The 20,707-nt window shown below is 39.6% G+C and overlaps 1 protein-coding gene and 2 long non-coding RNA genes across 3 annotated transcripts; 1 reads left to right on the forward strand and 2 right to left on the reverse strand.

The window, feature by feature from the left end:
• Window positions 1–3: 3 nt before the first annotated feature.
• Window positions 4–2,280, forward strand: LOC126374525 (uncharacterized). The gene is made up of 3 exons (XR_007567445.1): window positions 4–429; window positions 649–1,638; window positions 1,959–2,280. It is a non-coding gene; the product is annotated as an uncharacterized LOC126374525 (long non-coding RNA).
• A 924-nt stretch (window positions 2,281–3,204) lies between these two features.
• Window positions 3,205–19,471, reverse strand: LOC126374349 (beta-hexosaminidase subunit beta-like). Its single transcript, XM_050020951.1, has 10 exons — window positions 19,226–19,471; window positions 16,316–16,526; window positions 15,578–15,687; window positions 14,525–14,733; window positions 13,768–13,880; window positions 12,675–12,870; window positions 11,748–11,874; window positions 10,721–10,798; window positions 10,437–10,642; window positions 3,205–3,857 (listed from the first exon to the last, which is right to left on the reverse strand). Exons 1-10 carry the CDS (start codon window positions 19,376–19,378, stop codon window positions 3,572–3,574), a joined length of 1,689 nt encoding a protein of 562 aa, XP_049876908.1. The 5' UTR covers window positions 19,379–19,471; the 3' UTR covers window positions 3,205–3,571.
• On the reverse strand, window positions 17,979–19,207 carry LOC126374536 (uncharacterized). The gene is made up of 2 exons (XR_007567456.1): window positions 18,457–19,207; window positions 17,979–18,135 (listed from the first exon to the last, which is right to left on the reverse strand). It is a non-coding gene; the product is annotated as an uncharacterized LOC126374536 (long non-coding RNA).
• Window positions 19,472–20,707: the final 1,236 nt, after the last annotated feature.

Here is a 20,707-nt window from a genome sequence, read left to right on the forward strand (position 1 = left end):
CAGAAGTCATTTCTTTTATAACACCCACATACCACGTTTTTAATGCATTTTTTTGTATATTTATTTTCAATGATAAGAAAACACGGTTTATGCATACGTTACATAGTGTAGTTAGTTAAATTTATTAATTAGCTACATATTTACGACATTTACCTACGTGCGTAAAATCAATGAGCAAAAGTGCAGTCACTGAGCCCAGCGAATTATTTGTAATCAGTGGTGAAATTATGAACCATTAGTTATCATAATTATAAAGTTTGTTTTTGTAGGTGTTTTCGGTCTATTACAGAAACGACATGTAACCAGAAGGTCTTAAGTGCAACCAGTTAATTTATTACTTTATAAGAAACTGATTGGACATTTGCAGCTTATCGTACATACATAATCCCCGTATTCCTCAACGAGATAAGTCAGGAAAGGAATTTAACGGTAATAATAATATTAATATAATCTTTAATTTGGATAACAACCAATAGAATCATACATACTTAACACAAAAAAAAACAATAGATTAAAATAAATATATGACTTATTGCGAAAAATTAAAATTAAATTAAAATTTATTATTAATAATTATTTAATCATTATTATTATTACTAAAAATTATTATTAATTTAATTAAAATTAAAATTTGTCATTTTCACACAGATGCAATTTCACCCAATACTTCGCAAAGGGGTTAGCAAAGTCGACAGCAACGAATGCTAGAATACTCTGAGTATGGCGAAAAGGCGGGGAATTTTGCGCTGCAGTTTTTTTTTTGACGTGACTTATTGTAGATTTGCCGCAGATGGCATTAACTACTCGGCCGGACAAATGGGGAGCGCTGAAGGCTCTCATCCGGTACAACGTTTAAGACAACAGGCCTGAGGGTGTCCAGTTGGACGCGAACCTCGGCTCAGGGCGTCGTCTGAGAGGAAAAATATTTGAAAGAATTAATCGACCCTAGGGAGTCGATAGCGATAAGCGCCGATTGAGGGAAATCGTCGACCACGTCGGGGTCGGTATCGAGGTCCTGAAGTGTTTGGTGTCGCGAGCTGATTAGCTGTCTCTATGGCTAGAGTAATCGGGTTGTCGGGGTCGTATGCGCCGCAGAACCGCGGCAATCGAAACAGGGTACAAGGCGAGTATACTGTGCTCTTAATACGTTTTTAAGAACGTTTCGTAAACTTTATCCACAACTGACAAGTGTAAAAGCATAGAAAAAATGCTCTGAATATAATTGCTTTCACATCGACCGTACAACGCGTCAAATCTGCGAGCGAGCATCTTGCACTGCACTGCGAGCGCCCTACACTCCCTCTCCATAGCAGCGTCATCTGTCAGTCTGTCGGTCAGTACGTGCCCTGGGTATTTAAAGCTCTTCAAAACCCGAACTGGCGAGCCACACCGGCGCATGTCATTGGGACCTTACTGCCCCGAAAACAAGAATTTATGTTTTCAGCATAGAATAAGGAAGTTTTCAGTCCGTTGCGTTGTACTGAAGTTCTTAGAAAACTTCTCACAGATTTTGACAAGTTTCCTAAGCTCACTAATCAAAGCGCTGAGCAGCTCAAGCAGCTTGAGTAACTCAAGTTGTTAATTTTCAGGTTACCCACATGACAATCGATTCCTTAGCTGCTCTATTAGGTCATTTAAGTACGTAAAAGTTGCAAAATAAGCATAACATAACATAGCATAATATCAGATTTACTACATACGTGTGCTCTCGGGAAGTGGGCCAATTTTAATTGGTAAAATCACACTTTTTTATAGGCGGCCGGACTCCCCATTCATATTTTTCGACGTAACTTATTTGCCGCATATGCCATAACTACTTAGCCAGCCAAACAAGGTAGGACGTAGGGTTTGCTACAGTCCGCTCTCCTACTATCCATCTCATAATCTCATTTTGTACCATTACAAGTAGTGCGAGTTGGACACAGTCCAAAGACCACTACATACTCCTTACTTTTTAGCGGCTTACGGCCGAGCGGGGGTGAGGTCTCGGCGCCGGATACAAATTGGTGCGGGGCGGAGAGTTACCGTTATATATATAGGAGGATCAGGGGGGAATCTCCTCCTGACGGGAGCCCAACACTCGTCTCTTCAAACCGGCCAGGATGGAAACGTGGTGATCCCAGAGATAGCGTGATGCAACCGTTCAATCTCACTCCTTTTTAAAAAGTAACCCCCGTTGACGTCTCGACCACCCCCCTTGACATTCCGCAGTGTTGCCATTTTGTACAAACAAATTTACCTTAAAATTACTAGTTGACAGTCACGCCATATCTGATTTCACCCAGGTACAAACCTGACGTTTCCTCACAAAAAAGAATAAACAAAATAACTGTCTTTAGAAACCAATTAGAAACGCTCCTTGTTGTGTCATTCAGTAAACTGCGACATACGCGACATATAATACGTAGTTATATTCTTTATTCTATGGTACAGTGCTTCTATTATTTTCACAGATGTTATCTGAATGTCTCTCGGGAATCATCGTATTTCCTGTATTATACAAGGTTTAGGTAAGTGACATCGTACCGAATACTAAGCTCATGATTCTGAGTAAATATCAAGTGGAATATTCCGTCGCAAATTCATGTTTTTTTTCTGTCTTTTAAATTATTTTCAATCTTCTCTTCTTCAATCGTGTGGGTTGTGAGGTGGATTACCAACCCACTCAACCCTGGTGTCAGGGTTATTATTGAGCCGCCATAGGCCCCAATTTTCAATTATCAAGTATATGAGGCACCGGACTTTCAAAACAAAAGGTAATTTTTTCGTCAAACACGCTTTTATTTACATTATTTAAAAAGAAAATACAGTCACTCTTCGCCATATATTCTCTTCTCCCTTTCACGTCATCCACTCACGTCACATCATTCACACTACCACATATATATTCTAATCCTGACGGAATAGTGTTTTAAGAATTCTTTTCTGTTGCATTTTTTTTGCACAGGAAAGGAGATCATCGGATTTCGGCCTAGAAGTCAAAGTGCCGGCCAAAAAAGAAATTTGCTATATTTCGTTAGAACTTATCCAACTGACCATTTTCGATTTTATTCAAATTAAAAAAATAACAGAATCATGAGCTGAATCCTCCCTCAAAGTTTTCGTTACGATGACACTAACACCCTGTATAACGCCGCTATACTTAGTGGCTCAATAGGTTTATGCGAAAGCATAATATTAATCAGGATTAACACACGCAGGGAATAAAATATATGGCCATTTATTGAGTTACAGAGTACAATTATTTGAGTAATCTATTATTTGAAAATTGTTTAATAGTATTATGTGTCAAGGAAGTACTTAGTTATTTACAAAACAACAAATGAATAATCAATAGTTAGATATTTCGGTACTCACAATTCAAAATTTAAATACTTATTTGTTTTATTTCTGAACTGGCGGGTAAAATGGCCACATCGAAGCAATTCATCTAAGAAAGCAATATTGCTATTTGACATTTGTTTGCATTATGAATTGCTTCAATGTGGCCTTTATAACCCCCCTGTTGTTATCATCGTTAACAACAGTTTCTGGTGACAAATAGTTAAGTATTTACCATATATTAGCCGTATTACGGAGTTTTGGTGCGATTATGCTTGACGTAACGCAATTTTGAGAATTCCGAACGACTCGGTTCATTGGCCTGATGGTACGTAAAGAGTTTCGGTTTAGGTTCTGCCTTTACAACATTGTCCATTGTAATACAAAAGCCAGATTTGGACGGAGGCGCAGCGGGGTAACCGTCCTGGATCATCCGGCAGGCATGCTCCTCCATGCGATTAAAGAGATCATCAGGAACCGTTCCATTCGTGACGCTCCACAACACTTCTGCCACCGCTGACGCTCGCGGGAATATTCTGTAACAAGTTTCTATCTCAATCTTATACGTAACACGCTCTTTTAGGTCTGTTTTGGATAGTGGTGTAAATTAACTTTAAGAACTTGTAATAATAAAAAAATAAATAATACTTTTCAAATTCTTGGTTGAAATTTTCATTTTTTATCTAAATGTATAGATCGTCAAACGTGTCTCACAAAACACCAACGCATTGAACTTTATATAAGTAATATCCCTGATACCTACTGGACAATATTTTTTTTGTCAGCTAGCACTCGTGCTCGACATTATTCGTCGCTGGCAGATATCGATTAAACGCCGATCGTTATGGGTCTGTTCACAAAGTTTCTCTCCCGTATACTCCTTTGAATCAGGGTTTGCATTTTCTCCGAATACATCCCGCTCAGGGACGGTACTAAAAAGTATCGGCGTCTGAAGGACGTAATATACGATCCCAACGACCCGATTTCTCTAGTAATAGAGGCAGCCAATCAGCTCGCCGGCGTGGTCGACGATTTCCTTCATTCAGTGGTTATCGCTATCGACCTACTAGGGTCGATTAATTCTTTCAAATATTGTTCCTCTCAGACGAAACCCTGACCCGAGGTTCGCGCCAACTGGGCACCCTCAGGCCTGTTGTCATAAATTTTGTACCAGGTGAGATCCCTCAGCGCTCCCAAGTAGTTAATGCCATCTGCGGCAAAACTACAATCAGTCACCTAGTAGGTAGTACAATAAGTATGTAGCGAACCCTCAGGGTTCACTCTTATCCGCGCAAATACTAATTACGCTAACATAAATAGATTATGAGTTTCAATGAACGATTTCAGTGAATGGATTTGAAACATTATTATTTGACTTGTGAAGTAGGTAGTGGTTGTGTAGTACCCCCCCCCCCTTCCCCTCGGACCTCTGTGGAGTTCAGACGTTTTTAAAGTTATTCCGTATCGCAATTTTATTTCAATTTAAAAATAATCTTATACAATATAAATTCAATACAAATAATAGGAGTGCATATATTGCTGAGAGGTCTTCGTTTCGTCATCGCTTCACCAGCTCACTACCACATCGACATACCACCACGCCGCGCCCACGCCGCCGTCGTCGTTACAAGTAAGATGTACAATGTGTGCGAACAATGTTAGAAAGGGACTACAAATAGGAGAAGTACGGTCCGAATCAGCAGCACGAAAAGGATAATTATAGTATTACCAGTCCCACGATTACCAAAGTGCATTCAAACAATACGGAGGTCAACTTAAAGTGGCGGAAACAAAATTTGTACTAAATCATCGATTGACGACCAGTGAGTTGACCCCTCAATACCTACGCAAGTGCATTGACGAACTCTGTGGACCTCTGCTTTCCTGGTACCTTACTTAGCCTTATTACCGAACCGATTAACAACGCAACTTCGCAATGTCAGTGCGCACGCGCCGCACCCCGCCGCCGCCGCCGCCGCCCCCCCCAGCGTCCGAATCCACAACCACGGAGGCTCGCGCCCAAGTGCTTGCGCCGCAATCATATGACTCAGATACTCCCTCGGAACGTAGTGGTAGCGGCTCGGTAACGATGCGCGCCAAGCGTAGACGTGAACAGGATGATGATCTTCGTGATCTCAAATCAGAAATGAGAGGACTTTTTACCAACCTAACTAACTCTGTTGAGCAAAGGTTCACTGAAATTAAACAACAAAACTACGAACTCCAACAGAGTTTACAGTTTATGTCTGACAAATACGATTCCATCCTGGAAAAGCTGAAGAACCTTGAAGAAGATAGAATGCAGGATAAACGATGCATAAAAGCATTGGAGGACAGAATTGAAACACTGGAACGGAAAATTAGGGCTTCGGGACTTGAAGTTCGAAATGTACCTAGGTTGACTATTGATGCTAAGATACCGGAAACTAAGCTAGAGATGTGTGAATTGGTTAAATCTATGGCCAAAACAGTTGATATTAATGTTCAACAAGCGGACATCAAGGATATATATCGAATCAACTCCAACAAGGAAGCCACTAAGCCTATAATAGTGGAATTTAGTTCTGTCTTAATGAAAGAAAAGCTGTCGACAGCAATCAAAAACTTCAATAAGGAAAGGCCAAAGGGTGAAAAACTGAATACGAGCCATCTTAAGATCCCTGGCCCGCCGAAACCCGTGTTTGTATCAGAATTTCTTACACTAAATGCACAAAGGCTTTTTTACCTGGCCCGTGAATTTGCAAGAGAACACCAATACACATACTGCTGGACCTCCAGGGGCCTGATTTACCTACGTAAAGCAGACGGCCACCCCCTTATTCGTATCACCTCGGAAACAGATCTCCATGAATTGAAGAACCCGAAATGACTATGCTATTTCACCTATAACTATTTTTTTGTATTCCGTATACTAATTACTTTTTACTTGATACGGTATATACATAACTCTCTTAATTTAAACACTCATACATACCTAACTATCATAAAAAAATACCCTTACATACACCTACTTCAATCACACATCCACCTTCCGCGAAAACAATCATCTTTACAAAATACTCATACTCGTACATACACATACTTACAACCACACAGCCAGCCACTCACCTCACCCAAACATTATATCTTACACTGTAAAAATATTCAGCCTACTACACTTCAGTATCCGACGCCCTTGCACATTTACTTGTCCTATTATTATATTTACAAATAAAATTCGATACCATAAATATAGTTAATACCGAACTAGACAGTATCTCGGTGGCTACATCTGCCACCTGCATGATTGAGGACTGTTCACAATTTTCTAGGGTTCATAATAATTCTCTTAAGGTGCTAAATCAAAACATTAGAAGCATAGTTGGTAACTTTGATAGCTTGCTCACACTTATCGCTAGAAGTAATACAACATGGGACCTGATAGTATGTACAGAATGCAGGCTTCTTGCTGGTCCCCCAATCCCACTGCTCCCTAGCTACAACTCTGCTGCCACTACCCAACACGAAACCCAAAACGAGGGAGTGGTAGTTTACTATCGTGGCGATCACAATGTCTCAGTGGCTGAGCCGGCTCTCCATGATGCCAATTGCTTGGTACTAATATTTAATAGGGAAACCGTTTTTATAGCTATTTATCGTCCACCCGCTAATCGCAACACCGACAGATTCTTGGAATCCCTGGATAATCTATTGACTACTTTTTCGGCAGCTTCCTATAAAAATATAATTATAACAGGCGATATTAACATTAATATCACAGATACAAATAAAGAAAAGCGCTCCTCCGAATACTTAACTATGCTCGCTTTCCATGGTATGTTGCCTGCTCATACACTAGCTACAAGAAAAGACTTCTCCTGCCTAGACCATTTTATTTTAAAAACTAAAAGTCCAGCCCATTGTTTTGTTGCGCATACGTCAATTACGGACCATGACACAGTCCTATTATTCCTGTACAATTCTGCACCTGTTAGTGATGCCGTACAAAATGTTAAAACAATTAAACAACTTAATTACGATCGAATTGAGCTTAGCCTCCTAGAAACTGACTTCAACATAATTTACAGTATGCAAGATGCTAATCTAGCTACAAACTACTTTATTAATACTCTCAATCATATCATCTCTGAAAATACCATTTTAAAAGTCATCCCTAACCGGAAAAGAATAAGGAAAACATGGATGACGCCAGGCCTTCTTAGATGTCTTAAAAATCGAGATAATTTACACCTCAAACTAAAACGGTCGCCTAATGATGAAATTTTACAAAAAACCTATAAAAGGTATAGAAACTACTGCACTTTGTTACTCAGAAACGCCAAAATTAATCACGACAAACAAAAACTTAAAGATGCGCGTAGAGATAGTAAGAAGACATGGGACGTTATTAAAGATATATCACACATCAAGAAAATAAAGGCACCCTCAAAAGACCTCTTATCAAGCGCAGACCCCGAGTGTTCAATAAATAACGTTAACGAGTTCTTTGCAAACATAGGTAAGACCTTAGCTGAAAAAATAATAACTAACGGTAAGGTTCCGTCTCGACCTTCTAATCCTACATCTCGTTGTAACAATTTTGTTTTGCTAGGAACTGACGAGGCTGAGATCGAAACTTTAATATATAATCTTAAAGGTGACTGCGCAGTGGGTTCCGTCAATATATCTGGCTCGTTTCTCAAAAAATATGTTCATATATTGACTCCTCCCATTACATATTTATGCAACTTAGCCCTCAGCTCCGGTACATTTCCAGACGCTTTTAAGATCGCACTTATACACCCAATACATAAGGGCGGAGACAGAGTTTGTGTAAACAATTACAGGCCAATATCGATCTTGCCCACACTGTCTAAGCTACTAGAAAGAATAATCAACAATAGACTTATAAAATACCTTGAATCAAACAAAATTCTATCCACCTCACAATATGGCTTCCGTTCTGGAATATCTACAAGTAATGCAGTGCTGGACTTAACAAATGAAATAGTTACTAAACTAGATGAGAAACAAAAAGTAGTAGGCATTTTCCTTGACCTAGCCAAAGCCTTCGACACGATCTCTGTCACCACCCTTATCGCGAAATTGGAACGTTATGGAATAAGAGGTCAACAACTTTGCCTCTTCGAAAGCTATCTTTCGGGTAGACGCCAGTGTGTCAAAATTGGTAGTATGATAAGCGCGGAACTTCCAATCTCCTATGGGGTGCCCCAGGGCAGCATCATTGGACCGACTCTCTTCCTGGTCTATATTAATGACCTCTGCCAACTTCATCTTGAAAACGGTCACATCTTCACCTACGCAGACGACACTGCTTTAATATTCCATGGTGCTACTTGGGAAGTGGCTTTTAATCACGCTCAAACAGGTTTCAATATCGTGACAGAATGGTTGTCTGCTAACCTCCTAACCCTTAATACTGATAAGACCAAGTACCTCACTTTTTCTCTCACGAAGATGGGCCAGCCACTACCTAGTGCTCATACTATTGTAGCCCATGGATGTGGATCTCCATCTACTCCGTCTGTCCCACATTCCGGCTGCCCAGCACTTAGTAGTACGAACTCCATCAGATACCTGGGGATTCAAGTTGACCGTTTCCTGAGTTTTGATGATCACGTCATGAGTCTTTCATCTAGACTCCGTAAACTTATTTACATATTCAAAACACTTCGGTACGTGGCGGATGAGGCGGTACTCAGACTTGTTTATCAGGCTCTTGGGGAGTCTCTTGTCTCATACTGCATAATTGCCTGGGGTGGTTCTTGCAAAACTACCATCTTAAAACTCGAACGCACACAAAGAGCAATTCTAAAGGTGGGATGGAAACTACCGTTTCGGTTCCCTACCGCTGAATTATATAAAAAATGTAACGTGCTTACGGTACGTCAGTTATTTATTTTGAACTTAATTTTAAATACCCACACTTCGACTCCCTACGACCCAGCTAAAATCACCGATAAACGCCGTATGCATACCGTCTGTCCCTCAGTGTACTTTAGAACTAGTCTGGCTCAAAGGTCTTACTGTTTTCTTGGAGGGTATGTATACAATAATGTCAATAAATTACTGAATATATATCCACTCTGTAAGAACGAATGCAAAGCAGTTGTTAGGAAATGGCTTCTTGGACTTGACTATGAGGACACTGAAAATATTATTGTCACCCTGAAGTAGACTAGCTACTACACTTCATCATAATCACACTGGAATATAGATGTCAGGCACACACACACACACACACACACACACACACACACACACACACACGCGCGCACACACCACTCATGCATACACATCTCTGTTCTAGTAAGTTCATAATTATTATCAGTAATTATAACTTGATCCCAAGACTCAAGTCGTAGGGCTAGACTGAGACAGATAAAGTATTCACAGACAAACACACACACACACACACACACACACACACACACGCACACGCACACGCACACGCGCACGCGCACGCACACACACACACACACACACACACACACACACACACACACACACACACACACACACACACACACACACGAGCATACCGTACTGGTTAGTTAATTTTATTTATTATTTTTTTATTTTTTTTTCTGCTATTCTGTTTTTAGTTCTTATCCTTTTTTTTTTTTTTTTTTTATTTATTTTTTTTTTTTTTTTTTTTTTTTTTTTTTTAATGTATTATTTCTCTTTTGAGTTGTTATGTAACATGTGTAACATACTACGTGCTATAATGCACTTAATTAATTAGTATAGCACTTTACATAGTTCAGAGGGGGGGAGCCTGGTGAACTGTAATACGGGTTTCGAGCCCAGTACAGACTCCAGCTCTCTCAAAGGTATTCTTTCAAAACATTTTGTACCCATTAGTTATTAACTGATCCTTTGTAGAGAGAGAAATAAATAAATAAATAAAATAAAATAAAAATAAAAATAAAGTACCGGGTTCTCACCCGGCGCTGAAGGCGAGAGCCTTCCGCGCTCCCTATTTGTCCGGCCAAGTAGTTAATGCCATCTGCGGCAAATCTACAATAAGTCACGTCAAAAAAAAAGGTTGTGTAGTAAATAACAGATTAAAATTGATAATTAAATAATTTGAATAGCGAAAATACCACCATTACCTGCTCAGGATGTTGCTATCATCCACCATTTCCCCCCACATACAAGCCTCGCCGCCTATAATGTACTTGTCCAGAGAATGGTCCCCAGTCGCGTCATACGCAATTAGCCGAGGTTCAAATTTGTAGAAGTCATCGAAACGTTTTGTCAAATTACTGTCCAGATACCACCCTGTTGAGTATATTACATTTATATGTCTTTTTATCATCTGTAAATGAAATGAGAAGGACGATCAGAAAGACTGAAAAATAGATGGCTGCACATTGTTTAATATAGTTATACTTACCTCAGCCATATTTGAATTAGAACGCCACGCTTGTACTGTCGCATTAATCATGTCAGTTTTATTGTTGAAGTAAGCTTCCTGAAGAAATATTAAAGAATAAGAGGATCTGATACAGTACAAAATATGTTAAAATAGTAAAGTATGCAACGAAGTTTATATAGTAGAGTCAGTAGGGTTGATGAGGTGGGTAATTCACCTCACAACGGTAAGGTAACGGTATTCAAAGGTGAATTACCCACCTCATCAACCCACACGATAGAAGAAGAATAGTAGAGTTAGCTTCCATAATACCAGCGCCGCGGTCCGTGTCGTGTCTAGGCACGTGTCACGGCATTATGCCGAAGGAGATCCTTTTTTATTTTGGGCGCCTCCATTGCGTATTTAATGTCTGTAGCAGCCTCCGTGGTCTAGGCGTTAGGCTCACGATCTGGAGGTCCGGGTTCAATTCTCGATGGGGACATCGTCGAAATCACTTTGTGAGACTGTCCTTTGTTTGGTAAGCCCTTGTCAGGCTTGAATCACCCGATTGTCCGAAAAAGTAAGATGATTCCGTGCTTCGGAGGGCACGTTAAGCCGTTGGTCCCGGCTATTAGCCGTAAAAACACCTCCACCAACCCGCAGTGGAGCAGCGTGGTGGAGTATGCTCCATACCCCCTCCGGTTGATTGAGGGGAGGCCTGTGCCCAGCAGTGGGACGTATATAGGCAGTTTATGTGTCGTCCAATATGGAAATAAATATTATCTTTCTTTCTTCTTTCTTTCTTCCCGAAATGGTCGACGTTCTCCCTCTTTCAGAGCTTATCGCTAACGGCCTTCAGGCTTCAGGCAACTTCAGGCTTCTTTTTTGGACATAATTTGCGAGGTACGCACCCAGATTGGCTGAACACCTTTTATCGTGTAGTTCACTTAACGTATGGCTCATACGCGCTAAGCTACAAACTTCAAATTTGACTGAAGCTTTACCTAATAAAGTAATACGCTAATAGCTTTACCTAATGATGTATGAGTTTAGTGCATCCATTACATACCTCCCACATAATAGGGACAGTGCCGTTCTTAAGCAGTTTCATAGTGTTGTTCATATAAAGTCCGTAAAGGTCGTCCGTAGACATATTGTGTTCCTTCATGTATTGTTGTGTTATAGGATCGTCTTGCCTGTAAGTAAGGTAATAACGACATTATGCACAAAACATGGCATGGAAGGGAATTATAATCAAATCAAATCAAATATACTTTATTGCACAGAACTAAATTTCAACAATCAGACATAACACATGAATACAGTACAATTTGGGCGGCTTATAGTGTTTATTCTTCACAATTCTTCTTAAAATACATACAAAAGATAACGCCTATGTCCACAGGAGCGTTGGGTTACCTATTGAATAAAGATATTTTTGAATTTGAATTATGAACTTCTGATTACTAAATAAAGACAGATGTAAAACTAACGAAAATAATTTTATTTTCTATTTAACTTAAAGGTGACAAAAAACGTTTTCTTTTTTCTATTTAACTTATTTATGAATTTTAATAAAGAAAAATGTAGTAAGTAATAAGTTCGACGTTTTGTCAAGATTTCTATGACGTCACAGTGTGCTTTTTCCAATTACTAATTCCATAGTAATTTCGTGTTTTGACGTTTAGTAAAAAGTTACTGATTTGACTAGTTGGAAACTAGCCTATTATCTAAATATCACATTTTAAAATATTAAGTCATGTCAAAAAATGTATTCTTCTTCTTCTATCGTGTGGATTGTGAGGTGGATTACCAACCCCATCAACCCTGATGTCAGGGTTAAGAAAAAAAAGAAAAAAAAAATGTATTAAGAATATTAACATTGCATTAAAAAAGTTAGGAACACAAATTTTACAACACTGCTTATTATCTTCGATAGTAATTGTATGCTGGATATGAGCCACGACATTAATGGAACTTATTAATATGTTCTCACCAGCATGATTTAAAGACCTCGTCGCCTCCCAAGTGGAAGTATCGCTCGGGGAACATATCTTGCACCTCTCTGAATAGTTCTCTAAGCAGGTCGTATGTCTCGTTCTTGACAGGATTCAATGGCCGCCAAAGCCAAGCAGTCTCTCTGCACTGCGTCATTATTTCCGGATGAGAAAGTCCCCATGAAGTTACATGTCCTGAAAGATTATTTTTTTCATGCTTTGCATTTAATAAAGTGTTCGGACTATTAAAGGTCGGTCATAGTTTTTTTTTTTGGTTCGTTTTCCCCTAAGGGCAAGGCAAAGGGAACTATGCCCCTACAGCCATGTCTTATGTCATTTCTTGATGATGATTAATGTAATAATGAAAGGTGATGACGATGAATAATGAAACCTAAGGCGGCCACACTCGGAGCAGACTCCGTCTAACTTAATGCGATCATTAACCACAAAACACCACTTCGTATTAATTATTTTGATTATTCAGTGAAGAAAGCCAACAGTCCCGTTCCCGTTCCCGCCAAAAAGTCTCGGTCATATAAATATTTACATTCTCGGCAACAGTATTGCCAGTGCTACAGATTTGTTTCATACGATTGCGTCGAAACCTTTCCTTATTTAGCCCCAGTCGAAAGAAACATCCTTGTTTTCCGCTACTATGTTATAAGCTCTACAGAGCCGTGGTAGCCCAGTTGGTAGAACGCTTGCCTCTCACTTTGACGTCGTAGGTTCGAATCCAGCACAGGCCTTAACCAATGATTGTCGAATTTGTTTTCGAATTCATGTTTGGATCATAAATGATTATCACATGCTCACCGGTGAAGGAAAACATCGTGAGGAAACCCACATTCCCGAGAAATGCATTTTCGGAGTCATGTCACCTAAACTGTATTGGGGTGGTCTTCCCTTCGCGGATTGAAAGGTCACACAGGCAGTCCTTCGCTTCTGTAAAAAACCGAACCTGTCAAATCTTCAGCTTAGGTAAGCGGACCCTGTGAAAAACGGGAGAATGCAAGGGAGATGGCGATTTTGTAAGCTCTTCCGTCGGTGGCGTGAGACATTTGGTGGTGTAAGTATACCTAACTGATTGATTACCTGGTGTGTCAAATTCAGGGATGACTCTTATCCCCTGTTGTGCAGCGTAATCTATTATTTCCTCTACATCGTTCTTGTCATACGTCAAAGATGGATAATAGGCCCCCTCTTTGCTGGAATAAATTATTAAAATTACGTTCAAAATTTCATTTGGGTAAAATTCGCTCTTGTTTTCCGCCAACCAGCAGTGAAAATGTGCTCATAAATGTTATCGAACCATATATCTGAATAGATAAAACACATAATAACAATCAGGGATATGAGACTCCCGATATTTCGACACTGTTGCAAGTGTCATGATCACGGGATGACACAGTGCAACAGTGTCAAAACATCGGGAGTCTCACATCCCTGATTTAAACGCAGTAAGAACCCGTTATTATGTGTTTTAATTATGATAATAATCGCGTAAACTTTTAAAACCATATATCTGAATTTATTTATAGGCTGTTTGAACGGCTATGGGGTGATACTTGGCACATATTAAACCCTTATTACGTGCGTTACAACCTGGGCAATCTGCGACATCATCCCACGCAGATTGGCGAATCTTCGAAAGACTAAAGGAAATCGGAAATAAAATAGGGTTAGGTTAGCTTAGGGGAAATACCCAGGGATTTTCTCATTCCCCGCGTGCCCTTTAGAATTCTGTCGTCGTTCGAGATATCCGTTCGTCATCGTTCGAATGCCCCCTGGGTAAACTGAAAATATCCTCGCAGATAAGAAAGGAAATAAAAAAAATGAGAAGTCATGTCACCTCAGTTCAGGGAACTTCTCGCTCTTGTAGGGGAAGCTCTGGTCATCGACCATGTGCCAGTGCAACACATTCATCTTGTTGGTGGCCATGCCGTCCAACAACTTGTGCATCGTGTCCATCGACAGGTAGTGACGTGACGTGTCCACCAATATACCGCGGTGCCGGTATTGTGGGTAGTCGTAGATTATTGTTGAATTTACAAGTACATCCTGGAAGTTAGGTTAATCAGTCCAAATGATCTTTTTGGATTGTCGTAATTTGTTAAGGATTTGTTTCACATTTACTGCTTAGCTGAACAACACAGTGAGCATTGAGAAGAGAAGTTATTCTTCTTATTTTATCTAGCCTAAAGTGTCCCACTGCTGGGCAAACGCCTCTCTCCAGTGCTTCCTCCAGCCAGCCTTCCAGGAAAGCATCCAAGTCGTCGCGCCATCTCCGCCTCGGTCTGCCACGCCTGCGTCTGTCTCCATTCGGAGACCATTCTGTGGTGATCTTAGCCCACAGGTCGTTAGGCACCCGACAGACGTGACCTGCCCTTTTATTATAAACTATTTTTTTTTTTTGAATTTATCTATATATTTATCATTGTTGCGACGGAAAATTCCGCTTGATACTTTAATGCTTAGAATCATGAGCAGAATCATTCCCCTGAGTAGTGCGCACGGTGTCACTAACACTCTACTACTCTATTCCTTTTTATTGCGGTGCTTCTTAGTAGGTACATACATGCATAAGCTCACGCCTATTTCCCACCGGGGTAAGCAGAGATTATGGAATTCCATTTGCTTCGATCCTGACACACTTCCCTTGCTTCTTCCACATTCAACAATCGTTTCATACACGCACGCCGGTTCAGAGTAGATCGTACTAAACCTTTTCTAAGGACATCTCCAATTTGGTCAATGTACGTCCTTCTAGGTCTTCCTCTGCCAGCCCTACATCAACCTCCTCTTCTTAGTATTTATTTATTTATTTTGCATGTGACATCCGGTCCCTACCGGAGTCATTATATTATTAACATTACTTACACATATAAGTATAATCATCACTTACTGAAAAATCATCAGAAATGTAGAACAGCTGTGAAAACGTCTCTAGACCCCGTATCATTCCCCATATAGAGTTACTGGTAAGTTTTGTTATAGTTCCAATAGTAAGATTATCTGAAAGCCATTTAGATAGAATGTAATTTAAAAAAATAAACTGACTTCAAAATCTGTCAAATAATACGTTACGCTCGTATTTGACTCAATCTCACCCTCTTCTTCTTATCGTGTGGGTTGTGAGGTGGAATACCAAATTCATCAACCCTGGTGTGAGGGTTATTACTGAGCCGCCAAAGGCCCCTGACATGGCTCATGTAACGACTACATATTTACATCAGTAAGTAGTAACCGGGACCAATGGCTTAACGTGCCTTCCGAAGCACGGATCATCTTACTTTCGGACAATCATGTGATCAGCCTGTAATGTCCTAACCAAACTAGGTATCACACAAAGTGATTTTTTGTGATGTGTCCCCACCGGGATTCGAACCCGGGGCCTCCGGATCGTGAGCCCAACGCTCAACCACTGGACCACGGAGGCCGTTATTAATCTCACCTCATGATAAATGACGATGAGGTTTAGGGTGGATCACGCTTACGTAGCAAATGTCTATTCACACTAGCCTTGAAGACTCCTAGATTATACCATAGTTGGTAAAACAGACGACGGTAGACAGTTCCAGTCCTTTGTTCGCATCGAAAGGGAAGACAAGAACATACTACTTAAAACAAATGAAAATCTTACAGCTTTCATCCATATCAGCGTGCGGGTAGGCCTCGCAAGGTTGCTTCAAATGTATGTAAAATTTCCAAACTACGGGGAGATTTATGTTTTTAAACGTGTCAGAATTTCCGGCGTCTTGATTGTATTTATATACCATTCGTAATAAGTTTTTAATGCGCCATGAAGCTTTATCTGTTGCATTTTTCAAGCGTTCACAATCATATTGGGTTGGCTATAATTATAATAAAAACAAAATAAATGTAAGTACTTACTTAAATTAACTAATATATATATCGTGGCCATATCATAGAATTGATCATTTCATGAAATGATCGACCATTTCATGAAATGGTCGTATTTCATGAAATAGAACAACATTCGTTGGCCACATCATGATGTGGTTTGGCCAGATCAATGAACACAAAACGTTTAACGATATGACCAACTAAATGCACGATTACTTCATGATATGGCCAAACGTTAGCGATCATATCGTAAAATAGTAACATTATCCACCGGTAGTGGCGCTGGTGTCGCTTTGTTTATGTTTTGCATAATGGCGGCGGACAATAATTATTCTTGTGTGAACGCGAATAATACGAATAATAATGAGCAAATACAAGATAAAAGTGCATTGAAGCAATGTTTTGACACTAAGGTGAAAAGAAAAACTCGTATTAACAGTAGACAGTAACTTTATTTTTATTTTTAGGTTATATGGCAAATAATGAAGGTCGAGTGACCACGCTACGTAAATCAATGGACTATTATTGGATTTCAAAATATGATATAATTAAAACTGCGAATGAAGAGATATTAATTTTAAAAAAGAAAAATATAGACGATCCTACTGTCCGTAAAGTTTATTTTTTTGACGTGAATTATTGTAGATATGCCGCAGATGGCATTAATTAACTACTTGAAACAGGATTCTATTAAAACGCATAAATGTTTTTGTCATAATTTAAATTATCATAATCCTTTTTTTTATAATTTTTACAAGGCATAACAGTAGGTTAGGGTGCGGCGGGGGTGGCCCTTGGGCCACCCCTACGCCGCCAGTATGTTTATCTTACACACGAAAAGTATACTGAATGATGACCAATGGCATGAAATAGTGTCAAAAAATATGACGACGACTTCAAAGCGAGATGCAGTTACGGCGTATATGTCAACTACATCAACACTCCGTTAATAGAAAATGACTTTTTAATTTTTAATTGACTTTTAAACATTTTTGTACTTTGTACTAGAGTAATACATTATTTCCTACCTTATTTTCGCGTTTTTATTACACCACTTATCATGGACACCCTACATTAATGATATGGCCAAACGTGGATGGAAATATCATTAAACGCTGACGTTTAAACGATATGGTCAGTTGAAGTTGGCCATTTCATGAAATACGACCATTTCATGAAATGGTCAATTCTATGATCTGGCCACGACATATACACTACTACATACCCCCTCCGGTTGATTGAGGGGAGGCCTGTGCCCAGCAGTGGGACGTATATAGGCAGTTTATGTTTTATGTACACTACTACATTATACGTATACAGGGTGTTAGTGACATCGTAACGAACACTGAGGGGGATTCAGACCATAATTCTGTGCTAATATCATGTGGAATTTTCCGTCGCAAAATTAAAGATTATTTTTTAGTTTTTTTTTATTATTTTTCTATACTTTTGCGATGGAAAATTCCACTTGATATTAATTCAGAAAAAAGAGCTGAATCATTCCCTTTAGAACTCATTACGACGTCACTTATAGTCCGAGAGCTGGCAAGAATTTTTGGGTAGGTATTTGAGGCAAGCTGAAAACTTGTCCTATACCTTTTTTTTATCGTTGGGAAATGCGTTAGGCATACCACGCCGCTCGGGGGGGCAACGTGGTAATGTGGGACTCCCCGGGTGTCGCCACCCGGTATACCCATTAAAAACCAACGGTGTTCCTCCTTGCCGCCGTGTGGCGGGGATACGGGATCGCAATTGCATACAACCGCGTCCCCGCCGGCGGAGGCCCTTTGGGGCCCAGCGCCCATGGGAGCGCGTCAAGCGCCTCCCTCTCCGCCGAGGACTGCCCGGAACACTTGGGGAGCCCTACAGCACGGGACCTATGTTGTGGACAGCGGTCCTCCAACCACCGTCCTATACCTCTCCTATTATACCCCAATACAGAACTGCAGACCTGGCTGGTGAGTACTGGGGCTCAATCAACTCCTACATTTCTAAAAACATATTTTTTTTATTTCGAAAAATATATTTGAGGCAATATGCAATTTTTATATGTTGTAGTTTAATGTTTAATGAATAAAAAAAAAATAAGCCAGACGTTTCAATCGGGATTTTAAAATTGCCAGATGCGTCCAAAAATATTTTGCAAAAAAATATAAAAAATGTACTTTATTGAGGCAACTTGAAATTTTAACGGAACATTATGTATAACTAAGGTGATCCAACAAGTTCGTCAGAGCCAATAATAACGCGGCAAGCAAGAGCTCAGGCAGTGCCGATAAACTCTCTCTCTATAGCGCTATAGCGCTCCGCACTCTCACCTATGCATAACTTGTTGCGATGATTGCGAGTGTGGAGTATCACCACAAACTATGGCTCACCTTTTGTGCTGTCCTAAGTGCCCTAACACCTGCACTATTAAAGACCTTTACGAAGCCACTGACAATGCCGTAAGCGTGGCCAATTATTGGTCAGCAAAAATTTAGTATCGATCGCCATCGACTAGCAAAAGAAGAAGAAGATAACTTGTTGGATCACCTGCCAGATAAAAAGTCCCACAGAAATGATCTGTTTTTGGAGGATCTCATTTTTTAGTTATATATAATGCCTTACTGTGCTTTGTACTTGAAAGCGTTGCAATAAGAGTTATTTTACGAGCAAGTGTGTAAAAAAATATAACAATTATTACCCAAAAAAAAAAATTTCCGATGAATTTGTATAGGACATAGCCCTTTTCTTCACTGAATGGTTTCGGCCATACGTTGCCCTGGATCGGCGATTTGAAGGGCCCAAGTGCTACAGTGACTGAAGCAAGCGCACATAATATTATCACTCGGGACATGTTCGTTGTAACGGGTGCTACACCCACTGAACTGAGTTGGATCCCTAATGCGCGTGCAATTGTGTTACATATGTATAAAAGACTTCGATTATAATGCCCATATTTTCTAATGTAATTTTGTTTTATACTTCATTTCTAACATGCCACATTTTATTTGCAATGATAAGTTAAACATTGTTCTACGCAGGTATTCGATACATAGTTACTTGATAATAAAAAAAATAAATGTACTTATTACTTTATTCCAGTGTGGCTATGTAAGCTGGAGATATTTTTAGCCGACTACGCCGAAGCAAAAAGGAGGGTTATGTGTTTGACTGCTGCGTCTTTCCCTACCTAACTCCTAAACCACTTATTATAATGAGATGTGGAAGCGACATTTTTGTCCGATGGTTATAGGTTATATTACGTCGCCATCTAAAGGTAGAGGGCACAAACACAGGACGAAAAAAATTACAATTGTATTGTGTTGGGTATCAAATAAAATTAATTTGCATTGAATTGATAACATAACTATAATACGATCTGTAATCTGTTTGTTCTGTGTACAAATAAGTTTATTATTGTACTATATTTAAATAAACAAATAACTGGTCAGACATGTTCTGGATAGCTTCTATCTCCAAATCTTTTATAACACATAATGGAGCATGTTTCCTTAATCATCATCATCAGCCCATTAACGTCCCCACTGCTGGGGCACGGGCCTTCCCTATGGATGGATAGGGAGATCGGGCCTTAAACCATCACGCGGGCCCAGTGCGGATTGATGGTTATTAACGACTGCTAATGCAGCCGGGACCAACGGCTTAACGTGCCTTCCGAAGCACGGAGAAGCTCGAGATGAAAACTTTTTTATTGTGGTCACCCATCCCATGACCGACGTTGCGAAAGTTGCTTAACTTCAACAATCGCAGATCCAGCGCGTTTACCGCTGCGCCACCGAGCTCCTCAGTTATCTTAATAAATACCCCAAAATAATATAAATAAAAATATAACATTAAAAACTAAAACCAGACTAAGGAAAAATCACGAGATTGTTTTGTTTTTCATTTGAAATTGTAACATAAATATCAGATGTTACTATAGTAACATTATTTATACATCAATGATAAGGAATTCAAAACCTGACTTAACTGTGAATGTCATTTAATTCAATCTGTAATTGTACGAGCCATTTGTAGAGGTATTAAGAAAACTGCCATCGCAATTTGATATAGCTAAGTAGTTTTATATAAAAAAAAATGTACCACAATTTAATTATCTATTTGATTTCTGATGGTAAATTAAATATCAAATCAAATCAAAAATCTTTAATTGTGAATACAG

The sequence above is a fragment of the Pectinophora gossypiella genome, chromosome 17 (assembly GCF_024362695.1).
Source record: "Pectinophora gossypiella chromosome 17, ilPecGoss1.1, whole genome shotgun sequence".
Taxonomy (NCBI): domain Eukaryota; kingdom Metazoa; phylum Arthropoda; class Insecta; order Lepidoptera; family Gelechiidae; genus Pectinophora; species Pectinophora gossypiella.